A 19,575-nucleotide genomic window follows, 5' to 3' on the forward strand; every position below is an offset into this window, starting at 1 on the left:
ACTGTAATTTTTTACCATGAAATTGAAATTTTTCTACAAACTTTGGTCAATAAAAACCAATTTTAAAAGATCGTCCAAATGAGTTTCCATGCACTGGAAAAAAAAACACATTGGATCTAGAGTCCAGACTCTTAAAGTCATCGACAAGAAAAAATACTCTTGATTCAATCAGATTTAAGCTTAAATCAAGAGCCAAGCCTCTTAATTTGAGCGGATTTCCTTTTGATTTAAGCTTAAATCTGATTGAATCAAGAGTCATTTTTCTTGTCAATGTTTTCAAGACTCTGGACTCTAGATCCAATGTGTTTTTTTTTTCCAGGGTGGAAGAAAACGGTATAGGCAATTTTCACTGCGAAAAAATTGCAACTTCAATTTTAGAGCCGTATCGACAAGCGTAGCTCCTTCAATTATTGAATAGACAACACACGCAACACTCCGATACAATGAAAGTAAGTTTACCATACGACGGTGAAACTACCAAACCACGTATCTCGTTTGCGGTGTTTAAAAATCTACGCTCGCATTTTATTTTTTTTTGAGGTAGATCAAATCAATATCATTCCTTGAAATTTTCACAGAATTTTCTCTGCACGAAGAGGAAAAATCACAGAAATTTTCAAGACTGGACGTTAAGTAGTTTTTCATTTAAAAAATAAAGTATGACAGGAAGTCTGCGACGTCGCAAACGGAGATACGTGGTTTGGTAGTTTCACCGTCGATATGTAGTTGCAATTTATCGCAACCTGGGCTACTTGGGTTTTTGATCCTATAGGTATGCTTCAATTGGAACAATCAGTTATGTCATGTTCTCACAATCCTCTTTGCGAGGTGTTGTATGTTGTAACCTTGTGCTATTACATTGGTTGTAGGAGTCCATGAATTGGTGGCTGACCACGTGTGTCTCAAACCGTCGAGTACTCGCTTAACCTTAGCTCCGCGCTCCGGTTCAAATGAATGAATGCCAGTGGTGAGGCGTGAATGAGCGATTATCGATTATTTCCCCGTTTGAAGTAACGGTTAAGAATCGATTATTAAGGCATTCGTTGCGAACAACCTGTTTATCGATCTTTTTCCATAGATTTAAACGGCAGAGCAAGCTATATATATCGAAGCACGCCACGCCACTGGAATGAAGTGAGCAGACGAAATAGGATGCAACCACAAAGGATATCGGAGTTATCGGATGTCAAAAAGCGACCCAGATTGGTCGAAACTATTTATTCGGAAAACGATGTGACGCAATTCCAAAGTTTGCACATCATTAGCGGTCTCTTTTATTGCTCTCGTTTACGTCAGAAATTCATAGATCGATGGATACAACTCTTGCCGCAATCAGACGCTGAATTTAGCACCTGAATGTGGAAGTCAACAGTCATCGCCCAACGGCTGAAATTTAGCAAATTCGAGTTATTTTCAACCAGATGTGTATTAAATCTACTCGAATAGTTCAGACAAATTCAAAATTGGTCCGATGGTTTGCTGAATTTTGCGCGTCACGCGCAAAATTCAGGCATCGGGCCGATGACTTCCACATTCAAGCCACATTCAGCTCCCACATTCAGCGTGTGATTGCGGTGTTAGAGAACACGCATCTTAAGATGCGCCGTTGTAAATTTCCTCTCATATTGAATTATTTAAGCAAAAAACAACTCGTAATCATTTTTTTTTTTTTTTTTTACAACTTCAAATAGCGCACGAGGGCTAATCCTTGCGCTTTAGTCCCATCCCCCCTCCGCCCCTACAACCAGTCCAAGGCAACCATTGTTTGAGACCATCAAACCTCGGGTTGATTAAAACATCATCGGATGGTCAAATGATTTTGGCCAATTTTTCAATGTGGTAGCGCCATAACGTACGGAGCAAATTTGTTCTGACCATGCGATTACCAGAAAAAATCCGAACAAAATCCGGGGGGGGGGGGGGTGTCAGCTTTTCTGAAAAACCTTCTCTTGCATGAAAATTTTACGGATCGGCTCCGCCATATAACCAGGTTGCAGTGCCATGACAGGGCAAAACACCTGAAACAGCTTAAAAAAAAAAAAAGAATAAGAGAAAATAGAAATACATTCAAGAGATCAAGAAACGCCTAAATACAGTATCACCTCAATTACCGAACACCCCCCCCCCCCCCGTCTCTACGGGACTCTACGGATGCCAGTGAATTTACATACGTTAGTGCGCCTTCAATTCCGTCTGATACTGTGCAATACTTCCGAGGTGGTATAGTTGCTCAGAGCGCCTTCAAGAGTATCGCCTCGACTTGCCGGCGGAAGATCAAGATTGCCACTGATATTACACTCTAACGCGTGCGCAGTTACACATTTTCTCATCACCAAAAGTGAGATAAAAAAACGTCCATACCTCAATTGCGACGTTGCAACTCTTTCACTGCTTATTTTGAATGAGTAAACGAGTATGAACACTTTAAAATCTGCCGTGATTTTTCCGAGACATGACAAAATACATTATTTGAATGTGCGCTGCTAGCGAGCTGACAATAACAGTAATTGTCATTTAGTACGTTTCGGTGTCTTATTACCTCTTCGGGCCCATTTCCGTGCAGGTTTATAAAATTTCGGGTCTGGTTTTGTTTGTTCCAGGGTTCCTACACTTCTTTTCCCCCTATTTAATTGAAGCATAGACTTTAGACATTAGACTGAAATGAAAAATTAAAATTCAACAATCACTGTTATTATCAGCTCGCTAGCAGCACATTCAAATAATGCTTTTTGTCATACTTTGGGAAAATTACGGCAGATTTTAAGTGTTCGTGTTCTTCTACGTGGTCAAAATAGGCAGTGAAACTTGTAACCTTCCGTCACATTCTTACGGCGCAATGATACAACTTTTTGAACTCTCCGGAATGCGTGAAGTATCACGCCGCATTTGAAGGCGTTTTCAAAAACAGCCAAGTTCCGATACCCGGATTATCGTTTTGCATGGTTCAATTATTTTCTTTTCATTTCTAACCACTTGTTTAGTCTTAATCCCCGTATAAAAACCACCCATTTGCTAAATACAATCCCACCTGAAGCGCACTTAGGCTATGCCTTGATGGCTGCAAAAATGTGAACGGAAATAGAAAAGGCCATCAAGTATGAAGGCTATTTCAATTATAATCTTCCGTCACATTCTTACGGCGCAATGATACAACTATTTGAACTCTCCGGAATGCGTGAGGTATCACGCCGCATTTGAAGGCGTTTTCAAAAACAGCCAAGTTCCGATACCCGGATTATCGTTTTGCATGTTTATTATTATTTTTTTTTTTCATTTCTAACAACTTGTTTATTTTTTATCCTCATATAAAAACCACCCATTTGCTAAATACAATTCTAGCCAGGCCCGCGACATCCCATTCTCGGGTCCTGGTACCAGTTTTCTGGCCCGGGCCCCTTGCACAGAGGGGGTCCGGATGGCCTCCTCCGGGAAATTTTTGAAATTTTAAATCTACTTGGACGCATTTTGAAGCTCTTATGATGGAGATTTTCCATCAAGTTCTGCAGAATAATTACGCCTTTTTTTACTTTCAGCATCAAATACTTTCGAATTGTTGCATTCAAAACATCTATACATTTTTTCTGAGGGGGGTAGATGATACTTTTCAATTCTAGGGGGAGCCGGGCCGCCCTGGACTCCCCTCTCGTTTGTCTATGGCAAGGGAGTTGAGCCATTGAAGTCGAGGATGCCCAGACAGGAGCCTCTTAGCATCCGACAACGGAAGAAAATGAAACGCAGTTACTAAAAATATCATTCTACATGTACTCAAAATCTTGAAAATAGATAGAAACCTCTAAAAAAGTAAGAAAAATTTTATAGTGCCCTAGCGTGTTTTGGAAACTTTATTCACCTTTTGCGGAATTTTTAGGGTAGGTAATTTTTTCACTTTTCCTTACGATACAAGGGTTACACATGAATTCGTAGAACACGTATAACACGATTCGCGCAACGAAAATTAGTGAAAATAATTCCTGATGGAGATATTAACCTTTTTATTTCACATTGGTTACGTGGATTTTGAACTGCCCGCTGAGGCGCTGACAAGAAACTCAAAGCTCTACGTGAGTCAAATCGCGCACTACAATGGTTTCAACAAGCTTCTCAATCGAGTAACGTTCATTTCCCACCATGTGTTGTTCAAACCATAAGCAATTTGCTACAGCTGAGCCAAAGCGTCAAAATAGTGGTTGCCAGATTTTCATATCGCAGAGACTGCCACGATAATATTCAACGCGCGATGTGAATCACGTGGAGCATTGAGTTTTATTGAGCGGGTGGTTTGAATTTACGCATCAGGAATCATTGAATATCTTTGTTAGGAGTTGATTTCGGTAATTTTTGTCGTGCGCATCGTGTTCTACGTGAAATTCTGGTTAAAAAACATGTATCAGAATGCTTAAATTCGTACCTACCTTGTCTAGTGGTCCATTGCTGGCAAATTCTCAGTTCTGAGACTAGCAGTGCGAATTTGTATGAAGACAGTTCCGGCACAGTGAGTGGTGTAATATTAACCAGAAAGCCAAGTCACGATTTGGAAAAAAATGAGCTAGCAGTGACAAGCCACACATGTTTACTTCGCAAAAATTCAATAAGCATAAAAATGTGTGTGTTCGCAAAAAAAAAAAAAAATTATGCATTGAACTCCATTCATAGAATTGAGCCCTCTCATGGAGGAATTTGACTTCAAATTTCGTCCGAACTGGAGCATCCGCTTAAGAGATTCTGAAATTTGTGAAGAGAACCATCTCGGTACAGCGTGACATCAAGGTTGAATGGGATGATGGATTTTTAAGGTTTTCTCCGACTTCATGAATGTTCGATCATATCACACGAAATTGAAGGTGTTTTCGACCAGTGACGACAGTTTCTAGTGGCACACATCACGTATCATGTAAACGGATTAGCCACATCTCCCTGTCATTTCTTTGAAGACTTCAGTTAGGATCTGCCAAGTTACAAAACATTTGAAAATTATGTAAATAGTTTCCGTGAGTAAATTTATGGTACGTATAGGCTGAGCAGGTGGGTACATGAATCACTATGACAGCATGAGAATAATGCCCAAAAAGTTGAAACTAAAAGTTTTTTCTCCCATTTAAATTTTGTAAATTTAAAGGTAAAAGGGGAAAATAATGGTGAAAAAAATAATGGACAATAATTCAGAAACAGAATACATAACTGTGTATTTAAATACTTTGCCCAGACAACAATTGTAACATTGAAATAATAACAGAATTCAACGTAAGTAAATGTAACTCCTTGTGACACTATTTTATTTTTGCACAATCAAAAACGAATCTAATCTTCTAGTTGGTCAAACTTGATACTTTGGAACAGAAGGACGAAAAGGAAATAGTCTGGCCCTAAACATGACATTGATACAACATTTGACAGTATGAAAATTAATGTTGGAATTCCAAAGATTGAATTTTCCGTGACAAACCTAAGGGAAACATAGGAAATTGTAGAATAACTAATATGTTGAACTATGGCTGAACAGATTTTATAAAACTATACATCAGATTCTTTGGGAAATAAACAACTTAAAAACAGAAGATGAAATGAGAGCAAATGAAAATATCATGTACTCTAATGGCACCTATTGATGCTCCAGATTCAAAGGGCCATTACCTGAAGTAATTAAGGGGAAAATATTTTGAAGAAAATTTCACAAAATTCTATATGTTAAATAGGTACAAGTACATGAGGCCCCTAGTTCCAAACCCGGCAATCTCCATTGTCTTGTCTAAAACTTGTGCGATCATATTAATTTTCTGTGAGGACCAATCAAAACCCCAGCTGTATTTAAAATTTTCCAAATTTTCTCGCTTAATAACAGAAAATTCACGAGAAAACATAAACATGTGGATTTCCTTGTTCTTTCACTTTAAAAATTATAATGATCGCACAATTTTAGAAAAGTCAATGGAGATTGCCGCTTTTGGAACTAGACGCATCACATGTAAATTTCAGATAAAAAATTTCGACTGAAAACTTATAGTCTATAGGAATGATCCTCTTTTGTCTTTTCTTGTCTTTCCATTATGTTTTCTTTGTTACCATAAGATAGATATCTCAACAACCACTTACTACAAATTAAATCAGTATTTCCTAGTTTTCCTGAGGAGAAAACCGAAACCTTAAGTGGATGTTGCTTCAAAAGCTTTCAGAGCAAAAATACTTCAACAATGATTCAAGGCAATTCTAATAGGAAAACTGCCATTGCTTCATGGGCTTCTTTGAGTCATCAAATTTGTGATGTCCAGAGGAAGCCTGACTTAAAAAGTTAAATGCATATGATTTTTTTGAAGTTTGAAAGCAAGATTACAGGTATATTGAGTTTTGAATTTGCTACAATAGGGTTAATAAGATTACAAACTTTAAACCTATGACTGAGACAATATCAGAGACGAGTATTTGCTATGTTTAGACGGGAAACTAAATGAAAAATAAGTAAATATCTATCCAACCATCATCCTTACATTGCAGGTTATGAGAGAAATGGATCACTTGCGCTGTTTTGAGAGGGGACTTGATTGATCCCAATATTATTGCTGTGCTAGGGAAGAACGCCACATGAGCACTGCCGTGCTAAGGAAGAAGGCCGTATGAACCTTCAGGCATTGCCAACTTTCCTTTGATAAAACTCGACTTTCCCGACAAACTTATGAATATTTTTCTCCCAAATTATCAGATAATTTTGTTCGCAATTTCACCTAAAGTTCCTGAAAATTTCAGGAGAAAATATTCATAAATTTCCTCAAAAATAAACATTTTATCGAAGGACATTTAGCAACTCTCGAATTTTCATACGGCGTTCTTCCTTAGCACGGCAGAGCATTCGAATGTTGCCAAATTTCCTCTCAAAAGAGATTTATTTTTGAAGAAAGTCGTGAATATTTTCTCTTGGTTTTTTTATTTTTCCTACACTCTGGATCAAATCGCAGAAAGAATTATTTGAAAAACTTGGCAAAAAGTCTACTAATTTTCCAGAAAATTTACTATATGCCTGAGGAAATTTGGCATCCTTCTGAAAGCTCATACAGCGTTTTTCCTTAGAAAGGCAGATTATTTTGTTGGATTTTATTCAAACGTTATTCCAGTGAGCACAAATTCAGAATACTTTGATGCTATCAGATAGCTTTAATTCAGATTTTCACTTAAAATACCCTGAGCTTTGGCAAATTTGAGGGATTCAAGGTTAGTGGCAAAGAGATGGAAACGAGTAATCCTAAAAAATCATCGTAAAATTCAGAAAGATCAGCACTGGAGTCGTACATTATTTTCGATTTTTATGGTGAAAAAACATTTTTAGACATTCTGCAATGGATGAACTAAAATAATGACAACTAGAATGAGAATTGACAAAAACGATTAACAACTCAAAATGTTAGAACGTACTTTTGAGAGAAATTAAACTTTTGAATGACACGAGCACACCAACATGGAAAGAATATACAAATTTATCAACTATTGGCAAGAATACAATGGAATCGTCTTTCACATTAAAACAAGATTGAGCAGCTAGAAATAGAGATCTCTGCCATCATGTTCATATTAATGATTAGAAAAGGAGCCAGCATATCTCAAACCATGAGAGAGGAAAAAACTCTCTTTTTTTTCTTTTTTTCAAAAACTGAGCTATAAACATTTTCAAAATTTGTGATACATTACTGTAATCAAGTGTAACAACCTATGATGGTACCCCCCCCCCCCCCCCCCAACATGAAGTGTTGTCCTTTCTTGTAGTTAGAAACTTGAAATTTCTGGCATGAGATGAATTCTCCTATGTTGATGCTTCATAGCTATCACAGCTTTAAGAGCTCTTTTTGAGCTTCCAAGTTACTTTCAGGCAAAATTAGTGGTACTACATTGCTTCTCATAAAAATTTCACACAGAATGAATTAATTAAAAGTTAAATTAATTCTCAACTCTTGAAGGAAATCTACTGTTACCACTGTACGCTCTTCATTTACCTCCTGTTCAAAAGCTACTGAATTTGCTTTGAGCTTGTGACAAATTCCATTGATAGAAAAAATTTGACTAAGTAAAATGATGAAATATTAAAATCTTTCATATCAGTTCACAAATATAGAATGCTACAATGCTTTCAGATCAAGAAAAATACCTAACATATGTTCGTAAAAAAAATTGTCATGCAAATCGACCTTCGAAAGATATATAAAAAAATAGAGACTATAAAAAAATAATATCTTTTTACACATTTACAATAATAAAATATACAACCACAATACATTTTTCCATGATAAATAGATACATGATTCAGAGAATAAAATGAATTATTTACAGCACAGTCTTGGTACGCATTGCACTTGAAGGGAAAAGAAACCAAGAAAATTAAATTAATCATATTATTAAATTTTTGGTAGATTTTAGAGACAAAGATAATAATAATGCAATAAATTCCTGAATTAGAGGGATAAGAACATCGCTAAAATTCCATTGAAATGTGAATTTGAATAGCATATATTTCATACTTTCTTTTCTGTCATATTGAGTGACAATTTTTTTCTTTTTTAAATACATAGATTCTAATGATTCCTTGAAAAAATGCAACTTTGGAGAGGGTTTACATAATCACTAGCTTCAATGGCACTGAAGTACCTAAACATATCTGTGCTCATTTCTGAACAATTTTTAAGTAGTTTTATTAAAATTATCCCAACAGTTCAGTAAGGCATTAAGACTCGTATTCATCACAGTTGCCTCTCATTCACATTAAATTATCTAGGTAATTCAAAAATGAAATAAAAAAATAAAAAATAAAAATACATTTAAGGGATGAATAAGATTAACAATTTCTAGAAATAAAGAACAGAAATTAAAAATTATAAACCTGCTGTCGACTTAGAGCTATTGGACAAATTATTTGATAAAAGATGTAAATACTTGATGATAACATTTTGAGGCAAAATAATTTTGGAGAAAGAATCAATGATAGACAATGACTGCACCGTAGAATTGATATTGCTTAAATAATAAAATTCCGATGCACCAAAACTTTTAGGATGGAGATCACAAAAACATTTCATTTATGATGGCTATCTGGAGAGGATACATGGTGATCAAGCCTTAAATGAATAAACTACTGTAAAATTGTAAATTTCTTCCGTTTTTTCATTTTTTTTCACAAATTTACAGATGTATTATGGGCCTACCTTTTAGATGAGGCCTAGGCATTGCTAGGAATTTTCACCACTCAGTTGAACAGAGAATTGATGGCAGAAGAGCAAAACCATATACCTTTGCTTACAACATTCACTTCCTGTAATACTTTATTTTTCCTTTGGAATATTAATTAATGTAATTTCTTGAGAACTTCCTTGTTTTTCCTATTCTGTTAGCAGAATATTCATTATAAATTTCAAACTGTGAAGTAGGCTTGTACCTCTTAGAAAAATAAAATTGGAGCAGCAATTTTGAAACACAGCGATTAAGAAAGATGGTTTCCTACTTTGGCTATTGATAAAAAAAGAAGCAATGGAATACTAGACAAGGTACCAATTTCAGCATTCTGATACATGTTTCTTAACTAAAATTTCACGTAAAATATGACGCGCATAACGAAAATTACCGAAATCAACTCCTACCAAAGATATTTAATGATTCTTGATGCGTAAATTCAAACCACCCGCTCATGAAAACTCAATGCTCTGCGTGATTCATATCGTGCGTTAAACGTTATCATGACAGTCTCTGCTATATAAAAATCTGGCAACCTCAATCTTGACGCTTTGGCTCAGCTGTAGCAAATTGCTTATGGTTTGAACAACACATGGTGGGAAATGAACATTACTCGATTGAGAAGCTTGTTGAAACCATTGTAGTGCGCGATTTGACTCACGTAGAGCTTTGAGTTTCTTGTCAGCGGGCAGTTCAAATTCCTCGTAACCAATGTGAAATAAAAACGTTAATATCTTTGTTTGGAGTTATTTTCATTAGTTTTCGTTGCGCGAATCATGCTCTACGTGAAATTCTGGTTAAGAAACATGTATCAGAATGCTTAAATTCATACCTTGTCTAGTGGTTCATTGTGATATTAAATGTTAGGGTATCCTTGCTTTGAAATGCTGTAATGAATTTGAGGTGCAATGATAATGATATCAGCCCTGCCGCTTTCTCAGCTTTGAAGTAAGGATTGGCAGGTACATAACATAAATTTGTGAGATTCATGAACGGATGATTATTTAAGGGGAGTCATGAGTTATTTTTGTAAAAAAAAAATATTAGAGGGTTTCCCCCTACTCGAATTCTACATATCCTTAGCTATAATTCAATTCAAACTTTTTTTTAAAATATCATCATTACTGAAAGAGGTATGCAACATTTTGTGATGCAGTGATACAATCTTACCGTATGTTGAAAACTTCCAACAGCTTTTTCTCAAAACAACATTTTTGACCTTAATGCACACTTTCCTCAGGATCTACTGAATAGATTTCTAAAATCTTTCTTATGTTTGTTCCTAACCTTTTTATCTAACTGCAGATGAGACAGTTTTTCCTTAATATTCTTCAAACATTTTTTAAAAAAAAAATTATGAAAATTCAATTTTCAAAATTTTTACAAATCAACTCGTGTAAAATTAGAAAAAAAACTAAAAAAGTTTTGAAATCCATTGAGTGGAACCTCAGAAAAGGTATGCCTTAGCATCAGTAAATTTTTCATCGCAGAGATAGGGACTTATGACTCCCCCTCAAGGCAGTGAAAAATAAGATTCTCGATGTAGAATGAAAGTTGCCTGGAAGAATTGACAGTATTTGTCCTCATTTGTTAGTTCTAAGGTTATTCTTTCCTGCAGTATTACCTAGTTTTACTTAGTTACACCTCCGAAAAAATACTTCCTGAGCTTTTGCTCAGCATTATCATGCATGCTTACCGTTTTCAAGGGTGCATTTTAAAAGATCATATGCACCATGTGACATGAGCTTTGAGCACCAATTGAAAGAGAGAAAAAAATAAAAAAAAAACGATGAACAAAAACTGCAAAATATAAAAAACAAAGCCTACTCACTGAATAGCAAAATCGTTCATTGAGTATGATCCCATATGAAAAATATGAGGAAGGAGAGAGAAGTTTCGGACCTGAAAATGAAAAGGAAAAAAAAGATTACAAACATCGAATGACATTTTTACTGGTAATGTGACATTCCACAAATATTTAAGGCTGAAACCGAAACAACTCAACTTCAAACAGAAATCCCAGACCTAATGACCTTGATTTCCAAATATTTTAAATTAAATTCTTTAAGGTTCCCTTAAATGTATACTTTGTTGTTTCGAACCATCCAAATATATTTGTTATAAAGTTTTTGATGATAAAAAAGAACTATTGCAATAACTCTAATGAGAAAGTAGTTTAAAAGAGGTTAGTATTTCTTCTTGTTGATGACTACTGCATTCTTATAAATCTTCCTGCGGTGTTGATAGTGTTAATTTGATGAGACTCAGTTTAGATAAAACAAAAAAAATTAACAGAGAAATTCGCAAATCTCTTGACAAACTGCTGGAAAGCCTATTCGTGCAATGAAGAAAAACCATTCATAATGCTTCTGGGCTAAGGAAAAACGCCGGATAAACATTCGAATGTTGTTACTTAAATTTCCCCTGATGAAATACAATTTGGAAGAAAGTCAGGCTTATTTTTTCTTGAAAGTTTCAGATATTTTAGATTGTTTTTCCAAAAAATGTGTCGGAAAAATTGTTTAAACATTTTTTACAACTTTCCCGATAAAGTTGTATTTATTACATGAAATTTGACAAACCCGGTCCTTAGCTTGGAGGAATAGCTCAAGAGTTAAAAGTAAAATAACTCACCTAACTTGCTTCACAGCATATCTGATGATGATGAATTACTGGGAAGATAATTTTCTAAAATGTCATTGAATGACTGTTTGCCTATATTCATCCGCATCATTGATATTGACTTGAAAAGTTTGTCTGCAGAGAAATCGTCAGGTAATTTTGTCAGGTATTTGGCTCCTGTGATGAAATCCATGGTGAGTAAAGTATCTTGACTTGTATGGAGTATACCTAAGGAAATATAAAGCATGTCAGAAGGTTCCTGAATAAAGAATAATTATCGCAATGAGATCAATAATTCATACTTTTGATTCAAACTAACACTTTGACAATGAAATCGCAAAAATGTGTATTTATCTTGCAATAGACCCATTCTGCCGTGCTAGGGAAAAACGCTGTATGAACATTGGAATGTTGCCAAGTTTTCTCTCAAAATACACCCACTTTTGAGGAAAGTCATGAATATTTACCGTTGAAACTTTCAGACACTTTAGATCAAATAATAAGCAAAATTTTTTGAAAAATCGTAGAAAAAATACTCAGAAATTTCCCCCCAAATTTGTGATTAGTCAAAGGAAATTTGGCAATATCTGAAGGCTCATACAGCGTTTTTCCTAAAACACGGTGCCATTGTAATACACGTTTTAACCTCATTGTTGCCATGCTTAAAATGTACCTTGCAATCGGATCTTCATCTCTAAAAACTTGGTGCAGCCTTGAGTTCTTCGACCTCCTTGCTCTTTACAAAATATGATGCTAGGGTATCAAAAAGCTTTTAGGCTTTTAAAAATTACTTTCACAGGTCAAATGGTTCTAAAAATTTGGGGATGAAGTTAGAACACCACAAACAAAAAACTGAAACTTATCAAATTGGAAAATTGTTCTGCTGTCTAATCTCAGATAGCTCCGCCAAGTGTAGGAGGAAAAACTAAAAATAAACAAGAATATTTAATTTTTGAAACAAAGTTTACTCTCTGGTACAATTTTCACTCTTTAATCATCTATATAATCACGCTCACTTGCATTATTATTTGTTGGAGCTCAGGCTTACTTCGATCAGGTTTTATTATTAGCAGGTGATAAAGTAGAGTGGAGTTTTAAAAATGGCTTACCAAGAGCAGTTCTGAACAGAAACTCTTCTCCATCTCGCAAGAAAACATCCCATATTCTTGATGCGAGGTCTAGAGACATTGCTTTTGAGAAAACAGTGTATACCCAATCTAATAAGTAAAAGTCTGCGCTGAGACCAATATTAATGAAGTGCTCATGAAGTTTGGGCAAATTTTCACTTAGAAGATCATTGTAAGCAGAATAGTAGGCTTGCATCTGCAAAATTAGAGAGATAAGTCAGACAGTTGGTTCATAAACAATTTGAGAGAGGAAAATTTGTGAGAAAAGAGGCATATGGTTATTTTTTAGGGTCAACTGGCTCAAGAGCATTTCTCAGGTAGAAAAATTGATTAGCTTGTTATCCATAAAATATATATGGCTACATACTGTCTTTACTGGTAAATATAAAAACCGTCACTGTGTATACTATGATATAAAAAAATATATATACATTATACTGTTTCAAATATGAGGGACATTCACTTTTTATGTACTTCAAAATTGCCTTTTGTTATATTTCTGAGTTTCATCATTCATCATTGGAGATGGAGCCTGTGTTGCAATCATTCGATACTGCTTTTCAATAATATGTACTTAAAAAAGCAATTCAAAGTGATAATTTTGTTTTGTTTTTTCTTTTCTCTTTCAACCATCCGCGATTATGCAGATATCATGCTACTTTTACACTTATACAAACAGACCTTTCTATTTTCAACACTCCTTCTAAAGATCTTTCAATTTTTGTATGCGACCAAACATGACCTGCCAGTTGAGCGGCCATAAGTTTCTGTACATCTGGTACATTGTGTCTCTATTTACTAAGAAACCAGATTAGTTTCTTTGACTGACGATAAGAATATCATTCATGGGCATATTAAAGTAAACTGCCTGCAAGACTGGTGTAACAAAGTTTGAAACGTACCACGAGTTGATCAAGTTGAAAAAATGCAGTATGACACGGCCTATTGAGCAAGTTTGCAAAACAGATGAAAGCGTCAGCAGCATCCATGTTGAGAATGAGGACAGCAGCAATGAAAGACATTCCTTGGGCATAACCTAGATCTGGACGGTAGCAAACGTACGCTCCCAAAAGACTAAACAACATTTTATAATACGGGCCACCCTGAGAACAGTACATAATTGCAAATAATTACCAACAAATTAAATCAATTGAAAATCAAATGGAATTTTAGTCCAAGGACGTAAGTCAAGAAAGATGAGACTTCAAAAAAAACAACATTACAAAATCTAAAGTCCAAATAATCTATTTTCTTCACACATGTCACACCTCAGACGTTTGATTGAGATTGTGCCTTCCATCCTCCAAAGAAATTATGGTGCTCTTAAATGAGATCACCTGTTTTGTTTTGTGTTTTTTTGGGTTGCTTCATTCTCAGAAATATTTTAACTCTAGTAATCTTCAAATTGCTTGCGATGAGACTTCCTTCCCCAGAGAGAAACTCAAACATTTCTTGATATTTAAGTAAAAGACAATTCTTAATAACGTCACGCTAAAAGTAAACTTCACAGTTGACACACAGTACAGGGTTGGTTAGGTCACTGCTGTGGTTTGAACTACTGAATGAACTGTGTTACTGTGTGATAATTTTGGCAAACAGCGTTGAAATAAACATTTTCCTGTAGCCTTTTTTGCGCGATTTTTCAGTGGGCAAAGTTTTCTAGTAACAAATACCATTAAAAGCAACTGCTCGCAGGCTAAATCCTTCCTAGTTAGACTGATCTACCACAATCGAAAAATTTAAAATTTACAATCCTTGCAACACAGTCTCAGATTTCAATCTTTATGGTTTAAAATATGAGCCAATAAATAAAAATACCTCTTGAAAGATACATAAGTGAGGAAATGTTCTGCTGATATCCAGAGTAATCAATTCAACACTAGATTCATGATCGCACCTCGACAGTGGATTCATATTACAACGATCATTTGCAGTCTTCAATTTTTCTTGAGCTCTGAAAGAAAAAAATTGATGAAAAATTAAAATCACATACACAAAACAAAACTATTTTGGGACAAGGTGAGGATCAGAGAACTATTAACAAACTTTTAGCGTGGAATCTGAGAATGCTATCCATTTGATCCTACCGCAAAAAAATTTTCCGGAAGATCGGACAAATCTCAGAAAACTGGTGCATGCCAGGAAATAACAGCTGATGTTATTTTATGGATCAAGCAGTCAAGAGTACAGGGAAATTAACCAATGGTGTGCTTAAGAACTTTCTCATTTCCCAGATAAGAAAGTTTCTTGAGTCAAACATAAAAATCAACCCATTCAACCAATTTGAGTCTAGTCCAGTTGTTTCGGGTCTAAAAATGAGGCTAACAATGTTTTGGACTGGGTACCTACAGATCTAGCTATTAATCCTTATTCCTCCTTTTGAATTGCTTTTTCTCTGAGGTCTTTGATGTTATTCTCTCTTATTTATTTATCTTATTCACTTGTTTAAATTAAATTGGTCTTTAACTTTTTCATTATTATTACTATAATATTCAGTAGCTTAAGCTCCAAATCGCTCACCAGATGGCGCAAGTTTACTTGCCGCCAGCAACCGCTTGCCTAAGTCTCGGGCTGGTTTTCACAACCTCTCTGAGCTTAGTAGCAGAAAATTCAGGAGGCTGCTCTGCATTGAGGATGGGTCCAACTAGACTCGAAACGCGTCTGCACTTGCCTTTCTGTATGGTCGTTACTAGTGTTGCACCAAACGGCATATCCCTTTCAGGGAAAATTGTGCGCATATGAGCTGTTTCCCTCTGTATTGAGATTTCCAATTTTCTGGATTTTTTAACGCTTGTTGGCTAAAAAATTCCAACTTACTAGCTTGAGCTGTTGTAGTTTGACTTTTTGACTGTCATATTGTTACTTTGTTACCTTTTAAGACATGCAGTCCATACTTTTATCGCTATCGTGTTTTTCTCATTGATATTATGGCAAATGATTTTCATACTCACTTTTCCGCATAAATATCATACATTTGATGAGTTATGCCTAGTTGATTCCCAATTGCTAGACACCAGACACGGCCTCTTATACAAGGAGGAATGCCCTGCCACCATAACTGCTGTGCTTTCTTTGTGTTGCACCTGGAATGAATTATAGCGTTGGAGTGTAAAGTTTGAATACAATGATTTTTTCATAAGTAACAATAAATTGGCAGTTCAATGTCTCAAAAATTAGAAATATGCAATCTTCATTAATCATTTTGGAAAATGGATAATCATTCGAAAAAAAGAATTTTAAATTTAATGAGAACTAATTAATTTGACTAAAGTAAAAATAAAGGTGAATTCTTGACTATGAATTCTGCAAGCTTAAGAATGAGGAGAGTTTTTAGTCTCACTCTTGTTGAAGGCCCCTTATCCCAAGATTTTTATCCTTTATTTTGCTCTTCGTATATCCTACGATACTGCCAAGCTAAGGAAGAACGCTGTATGTACATTTGAGAGTTGCCTGATTTCCTCTGATAAAATGTTTATTTTGGATGGAAGTTACGCATATTTTTCCTGGAAATTTTCAGATATTTTAGATTAAACTACATACAACAATATGGTCTGAAAAATTGGAAAAAAAAATATTCATAACTTATCCAATAAATTTGTGTTTTATCAAAGGAATCTTAGCAACGTCTGAAGGCTAATACAGCGTTCTTCTTTTGCACAGCAGAATGCATAGATAGGAAGTTTCTGCACCCCTGGCTGTAAACACCACTTTGATACATTGAATATTATAGCCGTCATTAGTGCTATTTCGGAAAATGCCGAAGGTCAGTCTTTAGCTCAATTATTCAGAAGTGTTCATACTGAAAATTATACTTCAAAGCCTGGAAATGAGTTCAAAAGTATTATTTCAAATGTTTGACAATTTTTATTGTATCAATAACTTTGGTTAATTGGTGATGGTACTTGTGACTTCCGAGAGATGCTTTTTGGAAAGATAATCGTTAATGATTAATCAAGAGACTGAAATGTCAGTTTTCAAAGAATAAGCTACCAAAAGGTGAAAATTTAAAACTAATCAATTGTACTCAAGATGCATTGCGCTGAAGCAAAAAGTCCATCTAAAAAATTTGCAAAGTACTAGGGCTTCAGATGTGTTCAAATGCCATCTAATTTTATTCTCTTTCACCAGGCGCTGATATTTTTTTAAGCTCTTTCAATTGTTTCTTAGTTTGGATCCTTTACTTACTCACAGTCGGTCAATGCTTACGAAGAAGATGAAAACACTAAAAACGTGGTCCAAATACTGGAAGTAACAGGATGGATTTACATGGTCAGAACTTACATTTGATTCCAATTTGGAAGGATTTCTTGCGTCCAAAAGCGAGTCGCAGAAGCCAACTCATCCTCCGCCTTCAACTGAGCCTCCAACTGTCTTTTCCTGTCTTTTGCCTCTTTGAGCTCTGTAATAGATAGATATTTCAAAATAAAAATAGGTAAAATAATATGACTTTCAGTTATAGACTGTTTGGGTTTTCAATTAGAAAGGTATTGAAAACTCAATTCTAAGATAGCGAACTAGGTAGGCAGTGAGATTTTTTAATGAGGGGGATGGGGGAGGGAAAACAAAATTCTTGATTTTGTCATTTCGTCCGTGTCTAGGTATTGGAAGAATGCGTGTTTCCGTTTGCAGCATTGCTGTTGGACCGTCACATTAACTCTTTAGATAAAAAAATACTCAATGTTATTTCTTGCAAACTTACTTAATTACTACACCTCTGCAATTTTTCCCAACACCCTGGGTTTTTGCAAAGGTCAATATAAGTAATGTGCTGATCAAAATATTGATATATTTTGGGATGTGTGCAAAAGTTGCTCTCTAGGTAGGTACAAGAATTGAAAATCTGAAAACTTTTGTAGGTACAAAAAAAATATATACTTGTATATTAAAAAAAACGTTCAGCCTCCACAACTTTTACTGCCTTTTCACAATTTGGTTGCAACCACGCAGACAAGAACAATTAGCACCCTTGCTAAAGCATTTAGTGACAGAAAATTGAGGTGATTTCACAATTTTTCCATTGATAAATACTTTTGAAAAGGGTAGGTATTAAAATAATTTAATTTTGCCTTAATTTGGACTTAAGCACGTACCTTTTTTCTTGGCTGCTTGGATCATTTGCTCGTACTCCAATTTATGTTTCAGCTGTTCTGAGGGTGATTTGGCCGGTAAATTCGCTGGTCGATCTAATTGGATAAGGGCTGAACTACTGGCAACAATATTTTCATGACTCCGACTGCCTTGGGCAACATTTGGACTATTTTGAGTACTTACAGACGAATTAGATGCGAGACTAATACTGTCAACATTTGCCCATTCAAAACTTGTCACGGTTTTAGATGGTTTCCTGCCAAATATTTTCCATAAACTTGAGTCATCATTACTGTTGATTGATGCTTCGTCACCATCCTTCTCCGATTTCCAAGAAAAAACCCCTCGCTTGAAAAAGCTAGTTAACGTCTTGTGTTTCGGTTTGGAGTCTCCTTGATCATCTGATGCTATGCTGCAGCCACTTATGGAGCAGGAATCTCCACAGTCAAGTAAATTATGAGAGGACTGGTCGTCGTTTGTCAAGAGTGATGAGTCATTTTCTAACGCAGACAAGAGACCAGTGTTGGTTGCAGAAGTGCTGAGAGAATTCTCTACATTGGACCAAGAGATAGTTTCATTGTCGCAATGACTCTTCAAATCAATTTCTTCTAGGTTATCCAGATTTGAGATCGATACTTCTCTCTTGTGCAAGTCAGTTTTAGTGGGTGGTTTAAAGTCATTACTATTTATGTAATGTAGCTGGCGAGTTTTAGGGCTATATGCAAGCGGGATAGTTTCAAGGGCCTCAGACAACAAAACCGCACCATTTGTTTTCCTTGCGGACAAGTCAAGTGAAGATTGCGAATCATTACTTAGACATTTATTCTTGCCGTTTTGATTGATGTTATTCACATCATGGCGCATTATGATTGGGCTGTCAGGGCTGACAGCACAATCATGTCCGTTCAACAGGTCTGGCCTTTCTACATCTTCGACGGTCCTTGTCTCGGCATTCAAACACTGGCTATTTCTAGCATTCTTTTGATGCCCATTGTACAGACTAAATTGAGCCATTTCATGATGAAACACTCTAGACTTCCCAATGATAAAGGCAATTGTTGCAGGACACCTTCCTGAGCACTGTCTTCATTGTAAACGGTCAGCGAGGTAGGTAGGTGTGGCCACAAAAAGGAGTACAACCTTGACTCGGGTCTGAGAGCCTGAATCTCCTTGAGACAAGAAGTGAGTCGTGCAGAAATTTTTCAACGCTTCACGGAAATGAAAAGGAGCAATCTTCGAAACAAAGGACGAAAAAAACTCAGACCAGATATTGATAACACAAACTATTGAAATCGACTGCGCAGAAAATTGAGAAAATATGTGCACGCTGATGAAAACACTGGCGGAATAGACTTTTGCGAACGGTCACTTTCCTCTCATTTTATTAAGCGAAGTTCATGATGAAATAAACTGTATTTTTTTAACAGAAAGACAGAACTCGATAAATTCCACTAAAAGATGAAACGAAAATATTATGATGCTACTTTCCATCAACCATCACAGAGCTGTCATCATCTTCACTCACCACTCATCA

The 19,575-nt window shown here is 35.6% G+C and overlaps 1 protein-coding gene across 1 annotated transcript; it reads right to left on the reverse strand.

The window, feature by feature from the left end:
* Positions 1-5,158: 5,158 nt before the first annotated feature.
* LOC109043249 (TBC1 domain family member 12) lies at positions 5,159-19,498 on the reverse strand. Its single transcript, XM_019060393.2, has 8 exons — positions 18,044-19,498; positions 17,235-17,352; positions 15,905-16,036; positions 14,772-14,907; positions 13,856-14,056; positions 12,936-13,149; positions 11,839-12,054; positions 5,159-11,106 (listed from the first exon to the last, which is right to left on the reverse strand). Exons 1-7 carry the CDS (start codon positions 19,053-19,055, stop codon positions 11,849-11,851), a joined length of 2,019 nt encoding a protein of 672 aa, XP_018915938.2. The 5' UTR covers positions 19,056-19,498; the 3' UTR covers positions 5,159-11,106; positions 11,839-11,848.
* Between the last annotated feature and the right edge of the window lie 77 nt (positions 19,499-19,575).

The sequence above is a fragment of the Bemisia tabaci genome, chromosome 8 (genome assembly GCF_918797505.1).
Source record: "Bemisia tabaci chromosome 8, PGI_BMITA_v3".
Lineage (NCBI taxonomy): Eukaryota > Metazoa > Arthropoda > Insecta > Hemiptera > Aleyrodidae > Bemisia > Bemisia tabaci.